Source organism: Pan paniscus, chromosome 20 (assembly GCF_029289425.2).
Source record: "Pan paniscus chromosome 20, NHGRI_mPanPan1-v2.0_pri, whole genome shotgun sequence".
Classification (NCBI taxonomy): Eukaryota; Metazoa; Chordata; class Mammalia; order Primates; family Hominidae; genus Pan; species Pan paniscus.
Genome location: NC_073269.2, coordinates 58,756,606 through 58,782,654, shown reverse-complemented (window position 1 = coordinate 58,782,654; position 26,049 = coordinate 58,756,606). Strand labels below are relative to the sequence as shown.

The window sequence follows — 26,049 nt, the reverse complement described above, 5'->3', positions numbered from 1 at the left end:
AAGAATATTTCTGCGGCATGGCACGGTGGCTCACGCCTGTAATCTCAGCAGTTTGGGAGGCGGAGGCGGGTGGATCACGAGGTCTAAAGATCGAGACCATCCTGGCCAACATGGTGAAACACCGTCTCTACTAAAAAAAATACAAAAAAACCCCAAAAAAATTAGCCAGGCGTGGTAGCCGGAGCCTGTGATCCCAGCTACTCGGGAGGCTGAGGCAGGAGAATGGCGTGAACCCGGGAGACGGAGCTTGCAGTGAGTTGAGATTGCGCCACTGCACTCCAGCCTGGGCGACAGAGTGAGACTCCGTCTCAAAAAAAAAAAAAAAAAAGAATATTTCTGGCCGGGCGCGGTGGCTCACGCCTGTAATCCCAGCACTTTGGGAGGCCGACGCGGGCGGATCACAAGGTCAGGAGATGGAGACCGTCCTGGCTAACTCGATGAAATCCCATCTTTACTAAAAATACAAAAAATTAGCCAGGCATGTTGGCTCACGCCGTAACCCCAGCACTTTAGGAGGCTGAGGCAGGCAAATAACTTGAAGTGAGGAGTCCGATACCGGCCTGGTCAATATGGTCAACCCCGTCTCTACCAAAAATACAAAAATTAGCCTGGTATGGTGGCGCACGCCTGTAATGCCAGCTGCTCCCAAGGCTGAGGCAGGAGAATCGCTTGAACCCAGGAGGCAGAGGATGCATTTAGTCGAGATCTCGCCACTGCACTCCAGCCTGGGCGACAGAGAAGTACTCTGTCTCAATAATAATAATAATAATAACAATAATAACAATAATAATACAAGAAAGTAATAGATCTCTTCCATAAATGTGCTAGGACAATTATCTGGATATCCACATGGAAAAGAATAACGTTGGATCCCTATGTCACACAATCAAAAATTTTATTTGGGAAAGTTTTTTTAAAAAAAGAGAGAGAGAGAGACAAGGAAGGGAGACCGCGGCAGTGGGTGTTATTTTGTCGCTCAGGCTGGCTTGGAACCCGAGGCTCAGCGATTCTCCTGCCGCTGCTTCCTGAGTAGCTGGGACCTCAGGCTCCCGCCCCCGCGCCTCTGCTGTCTTTAAGCAGCAGGTGGTGACCTCACTCCTTCTCGGCCTGAGCACTCCGTCCGGCATTCCAGGCGGTGGCTTTAGGGAAGTCTCTGAAGCTGAGCACAGGGTGGAGTCTCCTTCCCGAGTGAATGGACAATAGAAAGGGAGAGGATAGCTATCTGTTCTGTGGGCCCTCAGCATGACATGGTACATACCGCCCAGGCAGGGCTTTGCATTTCACATTCTAGTTTGTATCCCTGTTCCAGACAATTACAGTGTAGCAGGACGAGCCGCAGACAAAACCTCTCAGACACCGAGTTGTAGAAGGAAGGGCTTTATTCAGCTGGGAGCATTGGCAAGCTACTGCCTTAAAATCCAAGCTCCCCGAGTGCACAATTTCTGTCCCTTTTAAGGGCTCACAACACTAAAGATTTCAGATGAAAGGATAGTGACTGATTTGAGCAAGCAAGGGATACGTGACAGGGGCTGCATGCACCGGTGGTCAGGGAGAAAGAGAACAGGGCAGGGAGTTTCACAATGTTCTTCTATACAATGTCTGGAATCTATGCCTAACATCAGCTTCTAAATCATCAGTTGATTTTTAACTACTGGGTTTAGGCCAGGCGGATCCAGGCCTGGTTTCGGGCCTGGCGCGGGGCTGCCTGTCTTTGGTTTTACTTCCTGTTGTTTTTACTGACTATAAAACTATATAAAACAATGTCAGAGGGTCTCTCTCTTCTCTCAACAGGGCTTTTGTATCATGCCTCAGACTTTCTGGCGCTCTCGCCTCCAAAACCTGAAAACAGAGACGCTGGGAGCGAGGCTGAGAGACGCGCAGATCCCGCCCCGGCCCTGCCCTCTGCCGGTTCTAAAAGGCAAGGTCTCTCCGCCTCGCGCCCCGCCCCTACCTCGCCCAGGCCCCGCCCCTACCTCGCCCAGGCCCCGCCCCTACCTCGCCCAGGCCCCGCCCCTACCTCGCCCAGGCCCCGCCCCTACCTCCCACTTCCCGCCCAGGCCTGGCTTTTGTCCTGCGCGCGCAGATTAACGCAAACCCGGAAGCGGATCGGGTGGAGTGTAGGTCATATCGCCGCGGTGAGTTTTGCTCTGTGTTGTAGTAAGTCTGCGCTAACTAGGTTCCCAGGGCTTCTGTCCCTGGGACGTGGGGTCCCCACAGACCTGGAAATTCTCCGGCGTCTTCCTTTGCCCAGAGCAAATTGAGACATCCCCGTGAGAGCCCGAGGGTCGCTTCCTTTTGGGTTTAAAGTCGTCCCGAGGCTGGTCTCGTCCCCGGTCTTTCTGCTATACGTCAATGTATACACGTTCTGTTGCGTAGTTTTCCTGCTGAAAACCTTGTTCTGACTCCTCCCGCCCCGCGCTTTTTAAAGTCTTCACCCGCGATGTGGATTCTTGCCCAGGGCGCCTCCCAGCCTCCCGCTCCTCGGCCCCGGGAGCGCCGCGCCGCAGCCCCAGTCCCGGGGAGGCCGAGTCCTCTGCCAGGTCCTGGGATCCTGCAGACCCCATCCTGGTCCTAAGGCGCCGTCGCGCTCCCCGACCTCGCACCTCCCTCCTCATGCCGGGGCCTGCTGCTCCCCAGGTCTCCCCTCCGCAGTCACCGCGTTCATTGAACCTGCACTGGGGAGGTCCCAGGGGCCTGTCCTGCGGCACGGGGTGTTCTTGCCTACGGAGCTCCAGGCCCTGGAAAATGCGCTGCTCTGGGATGCAGGCGTCTTACTCCAAACCGTGTTGCGATTGTGTGGGCCAAAGGAATCAGGAGACAGAGAGCAGTAGAAAACCTGAGGCAGAGAAAAGAATAAGAAAGGCCCATAACAGATGGCAAAATAGAGGATTGGTGAGGGATATGCCAAGAGATGGCAGAAGTGAAAAAAAAAAAAAAAAAAAACCTGAGAAAGCAGGAGAAAAGCAACTGGAGAAATGTAGAGAAAGGCTAGATGTACAGAGAGATGAAGGATCACAAGGTAGGGGGAGTGGCAGCAAAGAGGGAGGCTCATCAGAGTGAGGGAGAGGAGGAGGGATTTGGAGCCAGGGCAGACAGAGCAGAGTGGTGCTTGTGTCAAGGAGAACAGAGGGAGAACCACAGCAGGGAGGACACCTGGGGATCTGGGGTGACACAGAGTGGGGACAGGGGAGTATATCGGGGAAGAGGGAATTTAACAGGGAGAGCAGAGGAGGCGCAGAGATGGGAGAAGAGGCAGAAACAGATGGAGATTGAGGACGATTGAAAGATTGGGGAGAAGGAGCAATAAGAGGTTAAATAAGGTTTGGGGAAAAAAAAGAGAGATCAGACTGTTACTGTGTCTATGTAGAAAGAAGTAGACATAAGAAACCCCATTTTGGTCTGTACTAAGAGAAATTAGTCTGCTTTGAGATGCTGTTAATCTGTAACCCTAGCCGCAACCCTGTGCTCACAGAAACATGTGCTGTGTTGACTCAAGGTTTAATGGATTTAGGGCTGTGCAGGCTGTGCTTTGTTAAAATGTGTTTGCAGGCAGTATGCTTGGTAAAAGTCATCGCCATTCTCCAGTCTCGAGTACCCTGGGACACAATGCACTGTGGAAGGCCGCAGGGACCTCTGCCCAAGAAAGCCTGGGTACTGTCCAAGGTTTCTCTCCACTGAGACAGCCTGAGATATGGCCTCATGGGAAGGGAAAGACCTGACCATCCCCCATCCAGACACCCATAAAGGGTCTGTGCTGAGGACGATTAGTGAAAGAGATAGCCCTCTTTGCAGCTGAGATAAGAGGAAGGCCTCTGTCTCCTGCTCATCCCTGGGAATGGAATGTCTTGGTGTAAAACCCAATCGTACATTCTGTTTACAGAGATAGGAGAAAACTACCTTATGGCTGTAGGTGAGACATGCTGGTGGCAATACTGCTGTTTACTGCACTGAGATGTTTGTGTAAAGTCAAACATAAATCTACCCTACATGCACATCGAGGTACAGCATCTTTCCTTAAACTTATTTATGACACAGAGAGCTTTGCTTACATGATTTCCTGCTGACCCTCTCCCCACAATTACCCTACAGTCCTTCCACATCCCCCTCTCCGAGATGGTAGAGATAGTGATCAATAAATACTGAGGGAACTCAGAGACCTGGGCTGGCGCGGATCCTCCGTATGCTGAGTGCTGGTCCTCTGGGCCCACTGTTCTTTCTCTATACTTTGTCTCTCTGTCTTATTTCTTTTCTCAGTCTCTCATCCCACCTGATGAGAAATACCCACAGGTGTGGAGGGGCTGGCCCCCTTCAATAAGGATCAGACGCTGTGGCTCATGCCTATAATCCCAGCACTTTGGGAGGCTGAGATGGGCGGATCACCTGAGGTCCAGAGTTTGAGACCAGCCTGACCAACATGGAGAAACCCCATCTCTACTAAAAATACAAAATTAGGCAGGCACTGTTGCACATGCCCGTAATGCCAGCTACTAGGAAGTCTGAGGAAGGAGAATCGCTTGAACCTGGGAGGCGGAGGTTGCAGTGAGCCAAGATCGCACCATTGCACTCCAGCCTGGGCAACAAGATGGAAACTCCGTCTCAAAAAAAAAAAAAAAAAAAGGTTAAATAAGTTGTGAGGATGGAGCAGAAGAGGTGGAAGAGAAGCAATAGAGGGAAGAAGGGGATAAATAGCAGGAGGGGAGAGAGGTACAAAATAAGGAGCACAATCCCAGGGAAAAAGAAAAGAAAACAAGAGCTAGAAAGAGAAGGAGAGAATGAGAGATATGCACAGAATTAGGGAGGGAAGCACAGTTATGAAGAAAGAGGGGCCGGGCGCAGTGGCTCACGCCTGTAATCCCAGCACTTTAGGAGACTGAGGCAAAGGGATTGCTTGAATCCAGGAGTTCAAGACCAGCCTGGGCAAAATAGTCATTGCCCCCATCTCTGTCAAAAAAAAAAAAAAACGAAAACAAAAACCAGGCATGATAGTGTGCACCTGTAATTTCAGCTACTCTGTAGGCAGAGGCTGGAGGATCACTTGAGCCCAGGAGCTCCAGGCTGCTGTGAGCAGAGATCATGCCACTGTACTCCAGCCTGGTCAAAAGAGCAAGACCCTGTCTTAAAAGAAAAAAAGGGTGGGGGACTTTGGATACAGATGAGTGTGTGAGTTCATTGGATATGATTAGTTGTGACATGTTGACTTCTGTGTATATAATCTAATAACTTGTTTAAATTATACAGATGAGTTTGAGAACTTTAAAATTCCTATGTGAGTCATGTACATTCTATAAATCTTGGTGTCAGAGGTTAGCTTCCACTTGGAATCCCTATTCAGCCCGAGGGCAGTGACTCACTCAGTTGTGAGTCAGTTTCTTCCCTTTTCCCAGGGTGGGGTAGAAAGTGGGGCAGTGATGTGGGGAAAAAGAAAAAAACAACTTTCTGTTATTACATAATACTTTTAATTAATTAATTAATTAATATTTTGAGACAGGGTCTGGCCCTATTGCCCAGGCTGGAGTACAATGGCGTTATCTACTCTAACTGCAGCCTTGACCTCTTAGGCTCAAGTGATCCTCCTCCCTCAGTCTCCTGAGTAGCTGAGACCACAGGTGTGAGACACCAAGCCCGGCTAGTTATTTATTTATTTTTTAATTTTTTTTTTTTTTTTTGTAGAAACGGTTTCAGTATGTTTCCCAGGCTGGATTGAAAATCCTGGGCTCAAAGGTTCCTCCTGTCTTGGCCTTGCAATGTACTGGGATTATAGGGGTGAGCCACCGCACCTGGCCTACATACTAATTATTATTATTATTTTGCAGTGGAGTTTTGCTCTTGTTGCCCAGGCTGGAGTGCAATGGCACATTCTTGGCTAATGAGTATCTCTGCCTTTAGGGTTGAAGTGATTCTCCTGTGATACTCCCCCTGAGTAGCTGGGATTACAGGCATGGGCCACCGTGCCCTGATAATTTTGGATTAGGAGGCTGAGGCAGGAGAGTCACTTGAACCCAGGAGGCAGAGGTTGTGGTGAGCTGAGATCACATCATTGCACTTCAGCGTGGGCAACAAGAGCGAAACTCCATCTCAAAAAACAAAAAAAAGCTCTCCCTCTCCCTCTCTCTCTCCCTCTCCCTTTCCCTCTCCCTCTGCCTCTGCCTCTCCCTCTCCCTCCCTCTCTCCCTCTCCCCTCTCGCTTTCCACGGTCTCCCTCTGTTGCCAAGGCTGGACTGTACTGCCGTGATCTGGGCTCGCTGCAACCTCCCTGCCTGATTCTCCTGCCTCAGCCTGCTGAGTGCCTGGGATTGCAGTCACGTGCCGCCAAGTCTGACTGGTTTTTGTATTTTTGGTGGAGACGGGGTTTCGCCATGTTGGCCGGGCTGGTCTCCAACTCCTGACCTCGAGTGATCTGCCCACCTCGGCCTCCTGAGGTGCCGGGATTGCAGACGGAGTCTTGCTCACTCAGTGCTCAATGTTGCCCAGGCTGGAGTGCAGTGGCGTGATCTTGGCTTGCTACAACCTCCACCTCCCAGCCGCCTGCCTTGGCCTCCCAAAGTGCTGAGATTATAGCCTCTGCCCGGCCACCACCCCATCTAGGAAGTGAGGAGCGTCTCTGCCTGGCCACCCATTGTCTGAGATGTGAGGAGCCCCTCTGCCCGGCTGCCCAGTCTGGGAAATGAGGAGCACCTCTGCCCGGCCGCCATCCCGTCTAGGAAGTGAGGAGCGCCTCTGCCTGGCCGCCACCCCGTTTGGGAAGTGAGGAGCGTCTCTTCCTGGCCGCCCCGTCTAGGAAGTGAGGAGCCCCTCTGCTCAGCTGCCCTGTCTGGGAAGTGAGGAGTGCCTCTGCCTGGCCGCCCCGTCTGGGAAGTGAGGAGCACCGCTGCCTGGCCACCCCGTCTGGGAAGTGAGGAGTGCCTCTGCCCGGCCGCCCCGTCTGGGATGTGAGGAGCGCCTCTGCCTGACTGCAACCCTGTCTGGGAAGTGAGGAACGCCTCTGCCCAGCCACCCCATCTGAGAAGTGAGGAGCATCTCTGCCCGGCCGCCCCATCTGGGAAGTGAGGAGCACCTCTGCCCAGCCGCCACCCCATCGGGGAAGTGGGGAGCACCTCTGCCTGGCCACCCCGTCTGGGATGTGAGGAGTGCCTCTGCCCGGCCATGCCATCTGGGAGGTGGGGAGTGCCTCTGCCCAGCAGCCGCCCCGTCTGAGATGTGAGGAGTACCTCTGCCCGGCCGCCCCATCTGGGAGGTGAGGAGCGCCTCTGCCCAGCAGCCGCCCCGTCTGGGAAGTGAGGAGTGCCTCTGCCCGGCCGCCCCATCTGGTAGGTGAGGAGCGCCTCTGCCCAGCAGCCGCCCCGTCTGGGAAGTGAGGAGTGCCTCTGCCCGGCCGCCCCATCTGGGAAGTGAGGAGCGCCTCTGCCCGGCCGCCTCATCTGGGAGGTGAGGAGCGCCTCTGCCCAGCAGCCGCCCCGTCCGGGAAGTGAGGAGTGCCTCTGCCCGGCCGCCCCATCTGGGAGGTGGGGAGCGCCTCTGCCCAGCAGCCGCCCCGTCTGGGAAGTGAGGAGTGCCTCTGCCCGGCCGCCCCATCTGGGAGGTGGGGAGTGCCTCTGCCCAGCAACCGCCCCGTCTGGGAAGTGAGGAGTGCCTCTGCCCGGCCGCCCCATCTGGGAGGTGGGGAGTGCCTCTGCCCAGCAGCCGCCCCGTCTGGGAAGTGAGGAGCGCCTCTGTCCGGCCGCCCCGTCTGGGAGGTGAGGAGCGCCTCTGCCCGGCCGCCCCATCTGGGAGGTGAGGAGCGCCTCTGCCCAGCAGCCGCCCCGTCTGGGAAGTGAGGAGCGCCTCTGTCCGGCCGCCCCGTCTGGGAGGTGAGGAGTGCCTCTGCCCGGCCGCCCCATCTGGGAAGTGAGGAGCGCCTCTGCCCGGCCGCCCGTCGGGGAGGTGGGGAGCGCCTCTGCCCGGCTGCCCTGTCTGTGAGGTGGGGGGCGCCTCTGCCCGGCCACCCCCTCGGGGAGGTGGGGGGTGCCTCTGCCTGGCCGCTGTGCAGTCTTCCAAGTGTGAAGTTACAGCCTTTCTGCAGGTGTACCCAACAGCTTATTGAGAACTGGCCATGATGACAATGGCGGTTTTGTCGAAAAGAAAAGGGGGAAATGTGGAGAAAAGCAAGAGAGATCAGATTGTTACTGTGTCTGTGTAGAAAGAAGTAGACATAGGAGACTCTATTTTGTTCTGTACTAAGAAAAATTCTTCTGCCTTGAGATGCTGTTAATGTGTAACCCTACCCCCAACCCCGTGCTCTCTGAAACATGTGCTGTGTCAACTCAGGGTTAAATGGATTAAGGGCGGTGCAAGATGTGCTTTGTTAAACAGATGCTTAAAGGCAGCATGCTCCTTAAGAGTCATCACCACTCCCTAATCTCAAGTACCCAGGGACACAAACACTGCGGAAGGCCGCAGGGACCTCTGCCTAGGAAAACCAGAGACCTTCATTCACGTGTTTATCTGCTGACCTTCTCTCCACTATTGTCGTATGACCCTGCCACATCCCCCTCTCTGAGAAACACCCAAGAATGATCAATAAATACTAAAAAACAAAACAAAACAAAAAAGAATGAAGCAAAACAGGAGAGGGGCATAAAATGAGCAGAAGTCCAGGGGGAAATGCAGAAAAGAAACAGATGGAGAGAGAAGGTGAGAAAGAGCTATGTATAGAATGATGGAACAGTAATGAAGACGAAGGGGGACCCTGGGTGCAGATGAGCAGTGAGTTGATTGGATGTGATGATGAAGTGATGACATGTTGTTTTCTCTGTTTATAAGGTAACAAATTTAAAATTAGTTTAAATTATACAGATGAGAATGAGAGTTGCCAAACTCCTGTGTCTAAGTGTGGTGCATTTTATAATGATGGCGTCAGAGGCAGCTTCCCTCTGCAACCCCTCTTCAGCCAGAGGACAGTGACTTGACTCGTTAGTTGTGGATCACCCTCTTCTCTTTTCATGGATGGGGTGAGGAGTGGGGGAAAGAAGTAGGGTAAGAAGTGACTGAGTCTCTGTTACTACATGGAACGTGATGAAAGGAGTATTAAAGTGCTTTTGTTCTCTTTTTGTAATTGGTTTCCTTTTTTCTAGTTCCTCTCCATTTCATTCGTGTGGTTGGTTTTTTTGTGTGTTTTTATTTATTATTTTTTTCTTTTTGAGATGGAGTCTTTCTCTGTCACGCAGGCTGGAGTGCAGTGGAGTGATCTTGACTCTGCAACCTCCACCTCCCGGGTTCAAGCAATGCTCTGCCTCAGCCTCCCAAGCAGCTGGGATTATAGGCAGCTGCCACCACACCTGTCTGACTTTTTATTTTTAGCAGAGACAGAGGTTCACCATCTTGGCCAGACTGGTCTTGAACTCATGACCCCGTGATCCACCCGCCTTGGCCTCCCAAAGTGCTGGGATTACAGGTGTGAGCCACCATGCTTTGCCTCATTAGTTGCTTTTCATTTTTTAAGTTTACTTTTAATTTACTTATTTTTGCTGTTGTCGGGTTTTTTGTTTTTTGTTTGTTTGTTTTTTGACTGAGTTTTGCTCTTGTTGCCCAGGCTGTAGTGCAATGGCATGATCTTGGTTCACTGCAAAGTTTGCCTCTGGAGTTCAAGTGATTCTCCTGCCTCAGCCTCCTGAGTAGTTATGATTACAGGCACGCACCACCATGGCCGGCTAATTTTGTGTTTTTAGTAGAGATGGGGTTTCTCCATCTTGGTCAGGCTGGTCTTGAATTCCTGACCTCAGGTGATCCTCCCACCTCAGCCTCCCAAGGTGCTGGGATTACAGGCATGAGCAGCTGCCGGGCCTTTAATTTCTGTTTTTTTGAGACACTCTTAATGTTTCCCAGGCTGGAGTGCAGTGGCAGGATCACAGCTCAGTGCAGCGGCAACCTCCTGGGCTCAAGTGATTTTCCCACCTCAGCCTCTGGAGTCCCTGGGACCACAGGCACACCCCACCAGGCCTGGCTAATGTTTAGATATATATTTTTATTTATTGAAACTCTGTCCAGGCTGGTGTGCAGTGGCATGATCTCGTCTCACTGCAACCTTCATCTCCTGGGGTTAAGGGATTCTCCTGCCTCAGCCTCCAGAGTAGCTGGGGCGACAGGTGTGCACAACCATTTCCTGCTAATTTTTGTATTTTTAGTAGAGACATGGTTTCTCCATGTTGGCCAGGCTGGTCTCGAACTCCTAACCTTGTGATCATGCCCTGGCCTCCCAAAGTGCTGGGATTATAGGTGTGAGTCACCATGCCTGGCCTCATTGTTTTCAAAGTATGGTATATTTTCAAATATTTCTCCTTTGACCCAAGATTTCATTAGATCTATATTTTTTAACCATTTTAAAATCGTTTCTCTATGAAATTGTGTTCAGTTTACATTGAGGTCTGTGTGCTTTCTAGTCTTTATCATATATCGAAAACATTTTCTACTACGTGATATATAATTTTAGGTTGTTTCAGTGTGTACTTGATAAAGATATCAAGGACCTTTTTTCCTTACCCTAACATGAAAATTTAGTTCAAGTAGCCTATTCCATTTTCTTTCCTCATATCATCTGAAAAAATGGTGATCTGTGAGCTTCTAAGTAAGTCCCTCTGGTCCATAATATTCTCTACAGATGTTGAAGGATGGGCTGGATTGACTTGGAACCTTGGTTTAGCAGAGCCCATGTGTTCATGAGAAAACATTTGCTCAGATCCCATTTCTACAGCTGCCTCTTTTTCAGTGTTTTAAATACCTGTTGCTGTGTGTGCACAGTTGTGTATATTTTGAACATTTTTCTCCTCATCTCCTACTTGTGCCCTCCTCTCTTCCACTGTTCCAGCCACACGGGCCGCTTTCCTATTCCTGGGGCTGAGGTTGCTCCTGTCTCAGGGCCTTCACTTGAGCTGTCCCTCTGCCTAGGACTCTCTTCCCCTCAGCTGCAAGTGACAAGCAGCCTTTCTTTTCTAGGTCCTTGTTCTAGTATCATCTTCTCCGGGTTTCCTTTGTGATCTCCCATTTGACATTGCCACTGTAAAACCAGAAAATCTTACACAGATCTGAGTTAACTTAGAAAGTTTATTTTGCCCAAGATAATCGGGGCAGAGCTTAATTTTATACATTTTATGGAGACATGAGACATCAATCAACATATGTAAGAAGTATGTTGGTTTGGTCTGGGAAAGTGGGACAACTTTAAATAAAGGCAGGAAGACTTGAAGCAGGGAAGGGGCTTTTAGTTCACAGAGAACTGAGGCACCAATGGTTGCAGTCTTTTGAGTTTCCTTTTTTTTTTTTTGAGATGAAGTCTCGTTTTGTCCCCCAGGCTGGAGTGCAGTGGCACAATCTCAGCTCACCGCAACCTCTGCCTCCTGGGTTCAAGTGATTCTCCTGCCTCAAATTCCCAAGTAGATGCCCGGATCAGTTTTGTATTTTTAGTAGAGATGTGGTTTCACCATGTTGGCTGGGCTAGTCCCTACCTCTTCACCCCAAGTGGTCTGCCTGCCTTGGCCTCCCACAGTGCTGGGATTACAGTCCTGAGCCACTGTGCTGGGTCCTTCTTTTGAGTTTCTAATTAGTCTTTTGAAGGAGGCACTCAGATATGCATCTGTGTCAGGGAGCAGAGGGATGACTTTGAATAGAAGGGGAGTCTGGTTCCCCTGCAGTTCCCAGCTTGACTTTTCCCTTTTGCTTAGTGATTCGGGGCCCCAAGATTTATTTTCCTTACACACAGCCCAACCCTCACCCTACCCCTTCTCCACATTGCCTGTTCTGTGTGATTATTTTTGTGCCTTTGTCATCCACTGTCTGGATCCTGGTGAGAACAAGGCCCCAAGGGGAGGGCAGAGCCAGAACATGGGGCTGTGCTAGGCTCGCCCCCTCTGAGTGGAGCTCAACCCTGGCTTCACGTTAGAGTCGAGGCATTTTGCAAATAGAGCTTTTGTGCCGCTTTAGCAGGGATTCTTATTCTGACGGGATGGAACCCACCCTCAGTAATACCTGCAGTGGCCCAGGTGCTTGTCATCTGTGTGCAGCATTGAGCATGGAAGCTCTGAGTCCTCCATTTCTGAGGGCTGAGCTCAGCCTGTGATCCACAGAGAGGTGAGGGGCTGTCCTCTGGATGGGGATTGATGAAGGATGAGTCTGTGCCCTGAAGGGGAGATCAGTCCAGCCCAGCTCCCCACTGCTGCCTCGTGTGTGGTGGCTTCTCCAGGGGAGAGGTGAGATCTGAAGACTGGGGTCAAATATACACTCGTAGGTCTTCCTGTGGGACTTTCTTACCTCTGCATGATCTCTGGTGCAGTGGGCAGTGGGGGACTTCTTTCTACAGGGTGACGTCTCCCCCGTTCGTGTGTTTTTGTCACAGGAAGGGAGTGAGTCATTTCTAACATGAAGTCTCATTTTTTTTCACATACAGGATTGATTTCTAAAGACTCATGTTACGTGAGGAAGCAGCTCAGAAGAGGAAAGGAAAGGAGCCAGGCATGGCTCTTCCTCAGGTGAAGTGATATTCCTCTGTGGATTAATCTGTGTCTTTCCTTTCTGAAGTGCCAGGTATTGTAGCAGCCAGTCTTTTCTGAGTCTGAAGCATTTTGCCTGACACATTCACTCACACTCACCCATGCCTGCCCTCAGTTCCTCTCAGCTGCTCTGAGATTCCATCCCCTGTGACCCAGTGACATGAACTTGGGAAGAGGCTCCCCTGGGCATGGTCTTGGGAAGGCCTCACACCCAGACATGGATAAACATGGGGTGTGAGCCCGTTGATGTCAGTGCTGCTGGGCAGCCTGGGTTGTTCACGGGCCACATCTGGATGTCAGCTCAGAGAAACTACATATGAAATACATATGTTAATGTGCACAGATGTGTGGTTAATTCTAGAAAAGGAGACTAATAAGGAGAGATATTTTGTATCCGGCATGATATCAGCTCACTGCAACCTCTGCCTCCTGGTTTCAAGCAATTCTCCAGCCTCAGCCTCCTGAGTATTGGGGATTATAGGCACCTACCACCACGCCCAGCTAATTTTTGTACTTTTAGTAGAGAAGGGGTTTCAGCATGTTCCCAGGCTGGTCTCGAACTCCTGACCTTGTGATCCGCCCACCTCAGCCTCCCAAAGTGCTGGGATTACAGGCGTGAGCCACTGCGCCAGTTTTTAGATTTGGACTTTTCTTTGAAAGCCATTGGACTTTGTCCTCTCTGAAGCACCACTTGTATCTTAGTTCATCTAGAGACTTAATATCACCCGGTATGTTGAACATAATATCTGGCATGTCTATAGAGAAAACCCTGTATTTTTTTTTTTTTTTTTTGTGAGATGGAGTCTTGCTCTGTTGCCAGGCTAAAGTGCAGTGGTGCGATCTTGGCTCACTGCAACCTCCGCCTCCCAGATTCAAGCGATCCTCCTGCCTCAGCCTCTTGAGTATCTGGGAGTACAGGCCTGCACCACAACACCCAGCTAATATTTGTATTTTTAGTAGAGACGTGGTTTCACCATGTTAGCCAGGATGGTCTCGATTTCTTGACCACATTATCTGCCCGCCTTGGTCTCCCAGAGTGCTGGGATTACAGGCGAGAGCCACCGCCCGGGATTGCGTTTTTTTTTTTTTTTTTTTTAGATGGAGTGTCAGTCTGTTGCCCAGGATGGAGTGCAGTGGTGCGATCTTGGCTCACTGCAGCCTCCATCTCCCGGGTTCAAGTGATTCTTCTGCCTCAGCCTCCTGTGTAGCTGGGATTGCAGGTGCCTTCTACCATGCCCGGCTAATTTTTATATTTTTAGGAGAGACAGTTTTTCACCACATTGGCCAGGCTGGTCTCGAACTCTTGACCGCAAATAATCTGCCCGCCTTGGCCTCCTGAAGTGTTGGTATTACAAGCGTGAACTGCCATGCCTGGCCCTGTGTTTCCTTTTTATTTTTATAGTTTTTATATTGTCCATAAAATCGAGATTTCCATAGTGACTTATGGGATCTTAAAATCTTTCAAAGAAAAGTACAATAAAACGCAACTATAGGGAAAAAATATTCAAAAATACCTTAACATCCTTTTGTCAGAACATAATCTTTGATCAAATAAATACTTATTTTCTCATTTCTCATTTCCTGTGAAGGTGATAACTCATTACTCCATAATGTTTTGTTGAAATGTGTGTTTCATTTTAGGGACGCTTGACTTTCCGGGATGTGGCTATAGAATTCTCATTGGCAGAGTGGAAATGCCTGAACCCTTCGCAGAGGGCTTTGTACAGGGAAGTGATGTTGGAGAACTACAGGAACCTGGAGGCTGTGGGTGAGGAAAATGTCCCTGCAGACATGAGGAGTCTGCTCTTGTCTGTCTTGGCTCATCCTGGCTTTGTATCCTCTTTTGTGATTTTGCTCCATACATGGGTTTTGTTTTTTGTTTTTTTGTTTTTGAGATGGCGTTTCGCTCCTGTTGCCCAGGCTGGAGTGCAATGGTATGATCTTGGCTCACCATAACCTCCGCCCCTCAGGATCAAGCGATTCTCCTGCCTCAGCCTCCCGAGTAGCTGTTATTATAGGCATGCGAGACCACACCCAGCTAATTTTGTATTTTTAGTAGAGATGGGGTTTCTCCATGTTGGTCAGGCTCGTCTCTAACTCCTGACCTCAGGTGATCCGCCCACCTCGGCCTCCCAAAGTGCTAGGATTACAGGCGTGAGCCACCATGCCCAGCTCATTCTCGTTTTTGAGGAGCATCACAGAAGCATCTTTCACTGGCACTGTGACAATGTTCATCCCATAAACTAATGATCATCTTCTCTAAGCAGCAGTCAGTGGTGTTGCAATTCCTCCCAGCGAGGACATCATTCGGGCTCACAGCCTCATATGTATGAGGCTCTTGACTGAACTCTTGTTCATTTCACATTTTTCACACCAATGTGTGTCATTGTTCATTTTTAACAAGAAAACCTATGTTCAGTTTGTTGTGGGATCAACCCTGTAACAGATATGGTTTTCTTCAATCTTATTGAGGAAGTTTTGAGGTTGAATGTGGTTTCCATTGTTTAGTTCTACTGTCATTTCCTTAAGACACAGTGGCTTTCAACTGGTTCATTTCTATGTTGTTGTTCTTTTGTTTGTTTGTTTTGAGTCAGAGTCTCACTCTGTTGCCCAGGCTTGAGTGCAGTAGCATGATCTTGGCTCACTGCAACCTCCTCCTTTTGGGTTCAAGCGACTCTCCTGCCTCAGCCTCTTGAGTGGCTGGGATTACAGGCATGTGTCACCACACCCGACTAATTTTTGGTAGTTCTATTACAGATGGCAGTTTTGCCATGTTGGCCAGGCTGATTTTGATAGCCTGGCCTGACGTGATTCAGTTGCCTTGGATTCCCAAAGTGCTGGGATTACAGGCATGAGCCACAGCCCCTGGCCCCATCCGAGTTTGTTTTTAAGGCTGAATAATATTCCACTGTATGTGTGTACCACATTTTGTTTGTATATTTATCTGTCGATGGACATCTGGGTTGGTTTCTTCTCTTTACTATTATAAATAATGTCAGCTGGGTGAAGTTGCACATGCCAGTAATCCCAGCACTTTGGAAGTGGGTGGGTGAATCACCTGAGGTCAGGAATTCGAGACCAGCCTAGACAATGTGGCAAAACCATATGTCTATTAAAGGTACAGTTTCTTTCTTTTTTTTTTTTTTCAGACGGAGTATTGCTCTGTCACCCATGCTGGAGTGCAGTGGTGCAATCTCAGCTTACTGCAACCTCTGCCTCCTGGGTTCAAGCAATCTGCTACCTCAGCCTCCTAAGTAGCTGGGATCATAGATGTGCATCACCATGCCCGGCCAATGTTTTTTTTGTTTTTTGTTTTTTTTTTTTAGTAGAGACAGTGTTTCACCATGCATGCTGGCCAGGCTGGTCTTGAACTCCTGACAACATGATCCACCCACCCGTCTTCCTAATGAGCTGGGATTACAGAAGTAAGCCACTGCACTCAGCCTGGCTCTGTTTTCACAAACACATCTCTACCTACTCAGCCAGGGGATCCTTGTTCACCCCCATGGTCTCCTACATTGCTCTACTGTACTCTTCATAGAGTTTAGTTTTTTTGTGTGTGTGTGTTTGTATGCATTTCTGGAATCTACACAGAGGATTTTGTTGAGTACATGCCTGAAACTAGAAGTCAGAGGCATTCAATTTAAGAGATGTAAAACTGCTTTCACCTCAGGCCACCGTACTGCTGCGTTGTTGGATCTCTTTCATTCTTGTCCCTTGCCCATATTGTAATTTGCATATTTAACCTTGGGTCAATATGTTACCATTTGCTAAATTAGTTCCACTTTCCTCTAAGCTCAAGATTTGGTCTGTCTTGGTGGAATTATATTCCCACAGACGTGCATGCACAAAGTTTACTCCTACATGTCCATTACTTCCTGCCGTCCACACTTGCCCTTCCTTTCCTGGCCTTGACTCACATGATACATTGATCTGGATGCAAATACTGTTTCTTTCCAGCCTATTGATTTCACAATGCTGAACACCCTAATTTCCCTGTGAGCCCCTCCCCTCCAACACCACTCTCCCTGAGTAAGTCAAGACCTTATTCATCCACTGGACAAAATTATAGGAGGCTGCCTAAATCAACGTGTGCAGGGCATGATGACTCAGCACATGATCCATGAGGGATGGCTTTAGAACCACTGTCAGCAGCGCAGCTCAGCGCTTGTGTCCCAGCTCAGTCCTTGTATCCCCTTTGATGTACTTCTTTCTGTTCTCCTTGTATTTTCTGGTCTGGTCATTTTCTGTACTGCCTGCGCTGAGTATTGTGCCTAAGAACATGTCATGGGATCCTTCATGCCCAGGATCAAGTCTTGTCCCTCGCTTACCTTACGTGCAAACTGGGGTCATGTACATGAATGAACACTGTGGGCCTGCAGTCATTATTTGAGAAATAATGTTAATTTGCCTCCAGGGTTGGTTTTGTTTTTTGTTTTATGTTTTGTTTTGTTTTGTTTGAGAAAGAGTTTTGTTCCTGTTTCCCAGGCTGAAGTGCAATGGCACAATCTGAGTTCACTGCAACCTCCACCTCCCGGATTCAAATGGTTCTCCTGCCTCAGCCTCCCGAGAAGCTGAGATTACAGGCAAGTGCCACCACGCCTGGCAAGTTTTGTATTTTTAGTAGAGATGGGGGTTTCACCATGTTGGCCAGGCTGGTCTCGAACTCCTGACCTCAAGTGATCTACCTGCCTCAGCCTCCGAAAGTACTGGGATTACAGGCATGAGCCACTGTGCCTGGCCTTTTTTTTTTTTTTTTAAATGGAGTTTCCCTCTTGTTGCCCAGGCTGGAGTGCAGTGGTGCAGTCTCGGCTCACTGCAACCTCCACTTCTTGGGTTCAAGTGATTGTCCTGCCTCAGGGTCCCAAGTAGCTGGGATTATGCCTGGCGCGAGCCTGGCTAATTTCTGTATTTTTAGCAGAGATGGAGTTTCTACTAGTGACTCATCCACCTGCTTTTTAAAACAAATGAATACTATTAGATGGCTTCATATAAGTTTTATAGTACACACTCAACTTCCTTTGTTTAATAATATTTGTCAGCCCTCAGTAATGTTGATGATGAGATGCCCCCTTTCCTGTCTCACTCTTTTCACTGTCCTGTTAGAAATAGCTTAGACTGGCCAGCCGCAGTGGCTTTGGCCTCTAATTCCAGCACTTTGAAAGGCTGAGGTGGGTAGATGGCTTGAGGTCAGGAGTTTGAGACCAGTCGGGCAAACATAATGAAAACTTGAACCTACTAAATTAAAAAACATTGGACGGGCGTGATGTCTCACATCTATTATCCCAATATTTTGGGAGGCCGAGACGGGTGGATCACTTGAGGTCAGAAGTTCTAGACCAGCCTGGCCAACATGGTGAAACCCCATCTCTAGTAAAAATACAAAAGTTAGCTGGGTGTGTTGGTATGAACCTGTAATCCCAGCTTCTCGTGAGGCTGAGACATGAGAATGACTTGAACCTTGGAGTTGGATGTTGCAGTGAGCCATGATTGCACCACTTACTCCATCCCGGGTGACAGAGTTAGATTCTGTTTCCCAAAAAAAAAAAAAAAAAAAAAATTAGCCAGGCATGGTGGCATGTGTCTGTACTCCCTGCCACTCAAGAGGCTGAGGCATGAGAATCTCTTTAGGTAGGAGAATCGTGCCACTGCACTCCAGCCTGGGTGATGAAGCATTACTCGGTCTCAAAAACAGACAAAAAAAGAAATAGCTGAAATTGGAAAGCTTAAGACATAGAAATTTGTTGCTCATGAATCTGGAAAGTGGGAAATCCAAGAACAAGATGTCAGCTAGATTGGCTCCTGGTGAGAGCCTTCTTCATGGTTTAGCCCAGCCGTCTTCCTGCCGTGTCCTGATGTGGTGTAAAGAGGAGCAGGCAATCAGCTCTTTACTGTCTCTTTTTATAAAAGCACTAGTCTTTGCCGGGCATGGTGGCTCACGCCTGCAATCCCAGCACTTTGGGAGGCTGAGACGGCCAAATCACATGAGGCCGGGAGTTTGAGACCAGCCTGACCAACATGGAGAAACCACATCTCTACTAAAACTACAAAATTAGCCGGGAGTGGTGGCACATGCCTGTAATCCCAGCTACTCGGGTGGCTGAGGCAGGAGAATCGCTTGAACCTGCGAGGCAGTGGTTGTGGTGATCCTAGATCACGCTATTGCACTCCAGCCTGGGCAACAAGAGCGAAATTCTGTCTCAAAAATAAATAAAGAGGCCGGGCGTGGTGGCTCACGCCTGTAATCCCAGCACTTTGGGAGGCGAGGAGGGCGGATCATGAGGTCAAAAGATTGAGACCATCCTGGCCAACATGGTGAAACCCCTTCTCTACTAAAAATATAAAAATTATCTGGGCATGGTGGTGCATGCCTGTAGTCCTAGCTACTCTGAAGGCTGAGGCAGGAGAATCGCTTGAACCCGGGAGGCAGAGGTTGCAGTGAGCCAAGATTGCACCACCGCACTCCAGGCTGGGCTACACAGTGATACTCCCTCTCAAAAAATAAATAAATAAAAATAAATAGTAAAGAGAGAAAGAAAAAATACAATTAAAAGCCCTAGTGCTATTCATAATTAGTCAACACCCATGACAAAACTCTCTAAAAGACCCCAACTGCAGGAACACCCTATTGGAGAATAAGAAATCTGATAGTGGCTTTTAGCCAATACGAACATTCGGGCCAGGGAACATACATCATATTTTTTGTTCTTATTGTGCAATTTGTTTTATACAATGTTTTCTTTGATCTCAGTTAATAAATTTTCCTAGTACACATTCTATGTTTTATATTTTATGCATAGTGAACTAGATAACTATGGGGAATGCATATATATAAAATTGCTGTATTGCCTGGCTGTTACATAAGTGTAGTTGTGACATCATAATTACACTTTTCTACACTATTAGTCAATTCTTTCTTCCTTTGTTTATTTTTTTTGAGACGGAGTCTTGCCCTGTCACCCAGGCTGGAGTGCAATGGTGCGATCTCAGCTCACTGCACCCTCCACCTCCTGAGTTCAAACGATTCTTTTGCCTCAGCCTCCAAAGTAGCTGAGATTATAGGCGCCCTCCACCAGGCCCAGCTGATTTTTTTGTATTCTTCGTAGGATGGGGTTTCCCCATGTTGGTCAGGCTGTTCTTGAACTCCTGACCTCATGATCCACATGCCTTGGCCTGCCAAAGTACTGGGATTACAGGTGTGAGCCACCGTGCCCAGCCATTAGCCAATTCTTATTTCTTAAGATGCTGTGTATTTTCTTTATTTTATTTCATTTTTGAGACAGAGTCTCGCTCTGTCACCCAGGCTGGAGTGCAGTGGCACGATCTCGGCTCACTGCAATCTCCATCTTCCAGGTTCATGCCATTCTCCTGCCTCAGCTTCCAGAGTAGCTTGGACTACAGGCACCAGCCATCATGCCCAGCTAATGTTTTTGTATTTTTTTAGTAGAGACGGGGTTTCACTGTGTTAGCCAGGATGGTCTCAATCTCCTGACCTCGTGATCCGTCTGACTCGGCCTCCCAAAGTGGTGGGATTACAGGCTTGAGCCAATGCGCCTGGCCTAATGCTGTGTATTTTCTTGGCCTCATACATCGGAAGGTAGTGATCTTAACATGTATTTCAGTTCTTATATTGTGTGCTGGTGGTTGAGTAGAAGTTGTGGCTTTTTTCTTAAGAGGGAGTTGTTTAGAATTCTGCAGGCTGTATAAATGTACTTATTTGCTTGCTGGTTTTATCTTGGGTTACAATATTTTATTAATTAATTTTTATAATTTTGCATATGGCTTTTCGGTATGTGATATGCAATATAACTGACATGCACTACTCGTTAATGTCACAAAGTGCCACCAGGTGCAGTGGCTCACACCTGTAATCCCAGAACTTTGGGAGGCCGAGGTGGGTGGATTACTTGAGGTCAGGAGTTTGAGACCAGCCTGGCCAACATGGTCCCCGTCTTTACTAAAAACACAAAAATTAGCCAGGCATAGTGGTGCATGCCTGTAGTCCAGGCTACTCTGGAAGCTGAGGCAGGAGAATCACTTCAACCCAGGAGGCAGAGGCTGCAGTGAGCTGAGATGGCACCATGGCACTCCAAGCTGGAGTGCAAGACTCCATCTCAAAAAAATAAAAATACAAAAAATTTTTGAAAAGTCACAAAGTGCCTGTTTTTATAGGTAATTTTATGACATTTATTCAGAAAAATATTCTATTAACTTTTTTTTTTTTTTTTTAGGTAGAGTCTCACTTTGTCACCCAGGCTGGAGTGCAGTGGTGTGATCCTGGCTCACTGCAACCTCTACCTCCCAGGTTTAAGTGATTCTTGTGCTTCAGCCTCCTGAATAGCTGTGACTACAGGCATGGGCCACCACACCTGGCTAATTTTTGTAATCTTTTCTTATCTTCTCAGTGCTATAATTGTTTGACAATACAGAATTTCCATTGCTTTTGGTTATCCTTACATGAGCTTGTTGTGGATTATTTACCAATATAGTATGTTGTGTGGGGAGTTTTTTTTTTTTTTTTAGCATTTATTTGTATAGAGTAAATATGCTTTAAATATGAAGAGTATATATTTTTCTCTTCACCGATGTGATGGTGATATGCTTTTTGCAAATTGTGATACAGTTCAGGGTCACAGTGGAAAAATACTCCTTACTTTAGGCTTACACATGTTTGTGCCCTGTCAGTGTTTTGTCATGACATAGGAAATAGGCTTTCATAGAATTGTCTTGAAGGACATGTAATCTGTAATCACCCTTTATTTACTAAAGAATATTGCTCCTTTCGTTTTCCTAAACTTTGAAGATGATGTTTGGGAAGTTCAAAATAAGTATCATTTTTTGTGTCATATTTATGCACTTCAGTGTGATTTACCATCTGTACTTAATTGGAAACGTATTGGTGTTTATATTTTGTAGATATCTCTTCCAAACGCATGATGAAGGAGGTCTTGTCAACAGGGCAAGGCAATACAGAAGTGATCCACACAGGGACATTGCAAAGACATCAAAGTTATCACATTGGAGATTTTTGCTTCCAGGAAATTGAGAAAGAAATTCATGACATTGAGTTTCAGTGTCAAGAAGATGAAAGAAATGGCCTTGAAGCACCCATGACAAAAATAAAAAAGTTGACTGGTAGCACAGACCAACATGATCACAGGCATGCTGGAAACAAGCCTATTAAAGATCAGCTTGGATCAAGCTTTTATTCACATCTGCCTGAACTCCACATATTTCAGATCAAAGGTGAAATTGGTAATCAACTTGAGAAGTCTACTAATGATGCTCCCTCGGTTTCAACATTCCAAAGAATTTCTTGTAGGCCCCAAACTCAGATTTCTAATAACTATGGGAATAATCCCCTGAATTCTTCATTACTCCCACAAAAACAGGAAGTACACATGAGAGAAAAATCTTTCCAATGTAGTAAGAGTGGCAAAGCCTTTAATTGTAGCTCACTCTTAAGGAAACACCAGATAATCCATTTAGGAGACAAACAATATAAATGTGATGTATGTGGCAAGCTCTTTAATCACAAGCAATACCTTGCATGCCATGATAGATGTCACACTGTTGAGAAACCTTACAAGTGTAAAGAGTGTGGCAAGACCTTCAGTCAGGAGTCATCCCTTACATGCCATCGTAGACTTCATACTGGAGTAAAACGTTACAATTGTCATGAGTGTGGCAAGATCTTTCGTCAAAATTCAGCCCTTCTAATTGATAAGGCAATTGATACTGGAGAAAATCCTTACAAGTGTAATGAATGTGACAAGGCTTTTAATCAACAATCACAACTTTCACATCATAGAATTCATACTGGAGAGAAACCTTACAAATGTGAAGAATGTGACAAAGTTTTCAGTCGGAAATCAACCATTGAGACACATAAGAGAATTCATACTGGAGAGAAACCATACAGATGTAAGGTTTGTGACACAGCTTTCACGTGGCATTCACAGCTGGCTAGACATAGAAGAATTCATACTGGAAAGAAAACTTATAAATGTAATGAGTGTGGCAAGACCTTCAGTCACAAGTCATCCCTTGTATCTCATCATAGACTTCATGGTGGAGAGAAATCTTACAAATGTAAGGTTTGTGACAAGGCTTTTGTGTGGAGTTCACAACTGGCAAAACATACTAGAATTGACTGTGGAGAAAAACCTTACAAGTGTAATGAATGTGGGAAGACCTTTGGTCAAAATTCAGATCTTTTAATTCATAAGTCAGTTCATACTGGGGAGCAACCTTACAAATGTGATGAATGTGAAAAGGTTTTCAGTCGTAAATCAAGCCTTGAGACACATAAGATAAGTCATACTGGAGAGAAACCATATAAATGTAAGGTTTGTGACAAGGCTTTTGCGTGTCATTCCTATCTGGCAAAACATACTAGAATTCATAGTGGAGAGAAACCTTACAAGTGTAATGAGTGCAGCAAGACCTTCAGTCACAGGTCATACCTTGTATGCCATCATAGAGTTCATAGTGGTGAGAAACCTTACAAGTGTAATGAGTGCAGCAAGACCTTCAGTCGCAGGTCATCCCTTCATTGCCATCGTAGACTTCATAGTGGTGAGAAACCTTACAAGTGTAATGAGTGTGGCAATACCTTCCGTCACTGCTCATCCCTTATATACCATCGTAGACTTCATACTGGAGAGAAATCTTACAAATGTACAATTTGTGACAAGGCTTTCGTGCGTAATTCACTCCTGTCAAGACATACCAGAATTCACACTGCAGAGAAACCTTACAAGTGTAATGAATGTGGGAAGGCTTTTAATCAACAATCACACCTTTCACGTCATCATAGAATTCATACTGGAGAGAAACCTTAGAAATGTGAAGCATGTGACAAAGTTTCCAGTTGGAAATCACACCTTAAAGACATAGGAGAATTTATACTGGAGAGAAAGCTTACAAATGTCATGACTGTGCCAAGGTCTTCCGTCAAGCTTCATCCTATGTAAAACATAGGAGAATTTATACAGGAGAGAAACCTCACACGTGTGATGATTGTGGCAAAGCCTTTGCTTCACGTTCACACGTCATTAGACATCAGAGAATCTATACTGGACAGAAATCTTACAAATGTCATCAGTGTGGCAAGTCTTTAGTCCAAGATCACTCCATGCAGAACATCAGAAAATTCATTTTTGAGATAACCATTCCCAATGAAATGAGTATAGCAAACCATCAAGCATTAATTGACATTGGAGTCAATTCAGCATTAACTTGAGTTTGTGTTGACTTAACATTGAGTTCAAGCCTTTATTGACATTCAAGTGTTTATGTTAATAGGATGGGGCCAGGTGCGGTGGCTCCCACCTGTAATCCCAGCACGTTGGGAGGCCAAGGCACATAGGTCACTTGAGGTCAGGAGTTTGAAACCAGCATGGCCAACAGATGTGAGCCACTTTTCTCAGCCTGTTTTTTGTTTCTTATTTTCTATTATTTTTTTTGAGCCAGTACTTTTTAAAGAGATAGTACTTTTTTCAGTTAGTACTTTTTAAAAGGGATATATCATAGTAATTTTTAAAAGGGATATGAGGCCAGGCACGGAGGCTCATGCCTGTAATCCCAGCACTTTGGGAGGCCGAGGCAGGCAGATCATGGGGTCAGGAGATCGAGACTTTCCTGGCTAACAGGGTGAATCCCTGTCTCTACTAAAAATACAAAAAATTAGCTGGGCATGGTGGCTGGCGCCTGTAGTCCCAGCTACTCCAGATGCTGAGGCAGGAGAATGGCATGAACCTGGGAGGCGGAGCTTGCAGGGAGTCGAGATCGCACCACTGGGCTCCAGCCTGGGCGACAGAGTGAGAGTCTATCTCAAAAAAAAAAAAAAAAAAAAAAAAAGGATATCAAAGCCTCGGTACGTGGTGGCTCATCCCTGCAATCAGAGTACTTTGGTAGACCCATGTGAACCGGTCACCTAAGGTCACAATTTCAAAAGCACCCTAACATGGTGAAACCCCATCTCTACTAAAAATACAAAAGTTAGCCGGGGGTGTTGGTGTGCACCTTTAGTTCCAGCTACTTGGGAGGCTGAGGTATGAGAATTGCTTAAACCTGGGAGGTAGAGGTTGCAGCGAATCAAAATTGTGCCACTGTACTGCAGCCTGGGTGGCAGAGTGAGTCTCCATCTCAAACAAACAAACAAAAAATAACAAAAAAAAGACCTCAAAAATGCTTTTCTTCTTGTATAATAGACTTATTTTTTTTTTCTGGTTCCTCTTCATTTCTCTCTTTATTTTTTATTTATTTATTTATTTTGCAGTTTGAGTTTGAGATAAATCTTAGTTATAAAAGTTTTATTTCTTAATACATAATGACTTCTGAAAGATGCCTTTGCAGCATCCTATAATCAGCTCACATCATTCGTTTCTGTACTTGTATATTTTCCAGTTATTTTCCGGTTGACCCCAGAATTCGTTAGATTTTTTTAAAAAACAATTTCAAAATAGTTGCTGTTTTAAATTTGTTGCATCCGGTTCATATCAATGTCTGCATGCTTTCTAGTCTTTGTTATTTATTGAAAACCTTTGGTACCTAAACTTAAGTTGGATTGTTTCAGTGTGTACTTGGTAAAGATGTCAGTGGCCTTTTAACTAAACATCAAAATGTACTTTAACCAGTTAGTCTGTTTTTCAGTTTCCTTTCCTTATGTCCTTTGTTAAAATCTTGATCTGGGAGCTATTTATTGCGTGTTTCCCTCAAGGCCCTCTGGTCCATTCTGGAAAAATGTTGAAACATGGGCTGGATTGGCATAGAACACTCCTCCAAAAGCACCCGTGTATTCTTTTCTTTTCTTTTTTTTTTTTTGGAAATGGAGTCTTGCTCTGTCGCCTTGGATGGAGGGCAGTGGTGCGATCTCAGCTCACTGCAACCTCTGCCTCCCGGGATCAAGTGATTCTCCTGCCTCAGTCTCCTGAGTAGCCGGAATTACAGGCACCCACCAGTATGCCTGGCTAATTTTTGTATTTTTAGTAGAGACGGAGTTTCATCACGTTTGTCAGGCTGGTCTCAAATCCTGACCTTGTGATCCACCCGACTTGGCCTCCCAATGTGATGAGATTACAGGTGTGAGCCACCGCTCCCAGCCTCGGTTTTTTTTTGTTTTGTTTTGTTTTTGTGTTTTTTTTGACATGGAGTTTTGCTCTTGTTGCTCAGGCTGGACTGCAATGGTGCGATCTGGTGTCACTACAAGGTCTGCCTCCCGGGTTCAAGTGATTCTCCTGTCTCAGCCTACCGAGTAGTTGGGATTACAGGTGCCCTCCACCACTCCTGGCTAGGTTTTTGCATTGTCAGTAGAGACAGGCTTTCACCGTGTTGGCCAGGCTGGTCTCGAACTCCTGACTTCAGGTGATCTGCCCACCTCGACCTCCCAAAGTGCTGGGATTACAGGCGTGAGCCACCGTGCCTGACCACTCATGTATTCTTGATTGAAACAATTTGCTTATGTCTTAGTTGTACACCTGACCTTCTTTCACTGTTTCCAAGGTCAATAGCTATGTGTTCACAACTC

The 26,049-nt window shown here is 47.1% G+C and overlaps 2 protein-coding genes and 1 long non-coding RNA gene across 3 annotated transcripts in view; 2 read left to right on the top strand and 1 right to left on the bottom strand.

Annotated features, from left to right (window-relative positions):
* Positions 1 to 26,049, top strand: part of LOC100970246 (zinc finger protein 83) — a 138,321-nt gene that overhangs the window by 23,362 nt on the left and 88,910 nt on the right. The window lies entirely within an intron of this gene.
* Positions 1,364 to 12,328, bottom strand: LOC129394767 (uncharacterized). Its single transcript, XR_010110927.1, has 2 exons — positions 2,671 to 12,328; positions 1,364 to 2,342 (listed from the first exon to the last, which is right to left on the bottom strand). It is a non-coding gene; the product is annotated as an uncharacterized LOC129394767 (long non-coding RNA).
* Positions 2,060 to 25,152, top strand: LOC103783501 (zinc finger protein 611). The gene is made up of 4 exons (XM_034944523.3): positions 2,060 to 2,135; positions 12,416 to 12,497; positions 14,160 to 14,286; positions 21,435 to 25,152. The coding sequence occupies exons 2-4, from the start codon at positions 12,435 to 12,437 to the stop codon at positions 23,360 to 23,362; spliced, it is 2,118 nt and encodes a 705-aa protein (XP_034800414.3). The 5' UTR covers positions 2,060 to 2,135; positions 12,416 to 12,434; the 3' UTR covers positions 23,363 to 25,152.

Coding starts and splice junctions, on each gene's coding strand:
- LOC103783501 (XM_034944523.3), top strand. CDS start 12,435: ATGTTACGTGAGGAAGCAGCTCAGAAGAGGAAAGGAAAGGAGCCAGGC. Junction 12,498..14,159: donor CAGGCATGGCTCTTCCTCAG/GTGAAGTGATAT, acceptor GTTTCATTTTAG/GGACGCTTGACTTTCCGGGA. Junction 14,287..21,434: donor CAGGAACCTGGAGGCTGTGG/GTGAGGAAAATG, acceptor TATATTTTGTAG/ATATCTCTTCCAAACGCATG.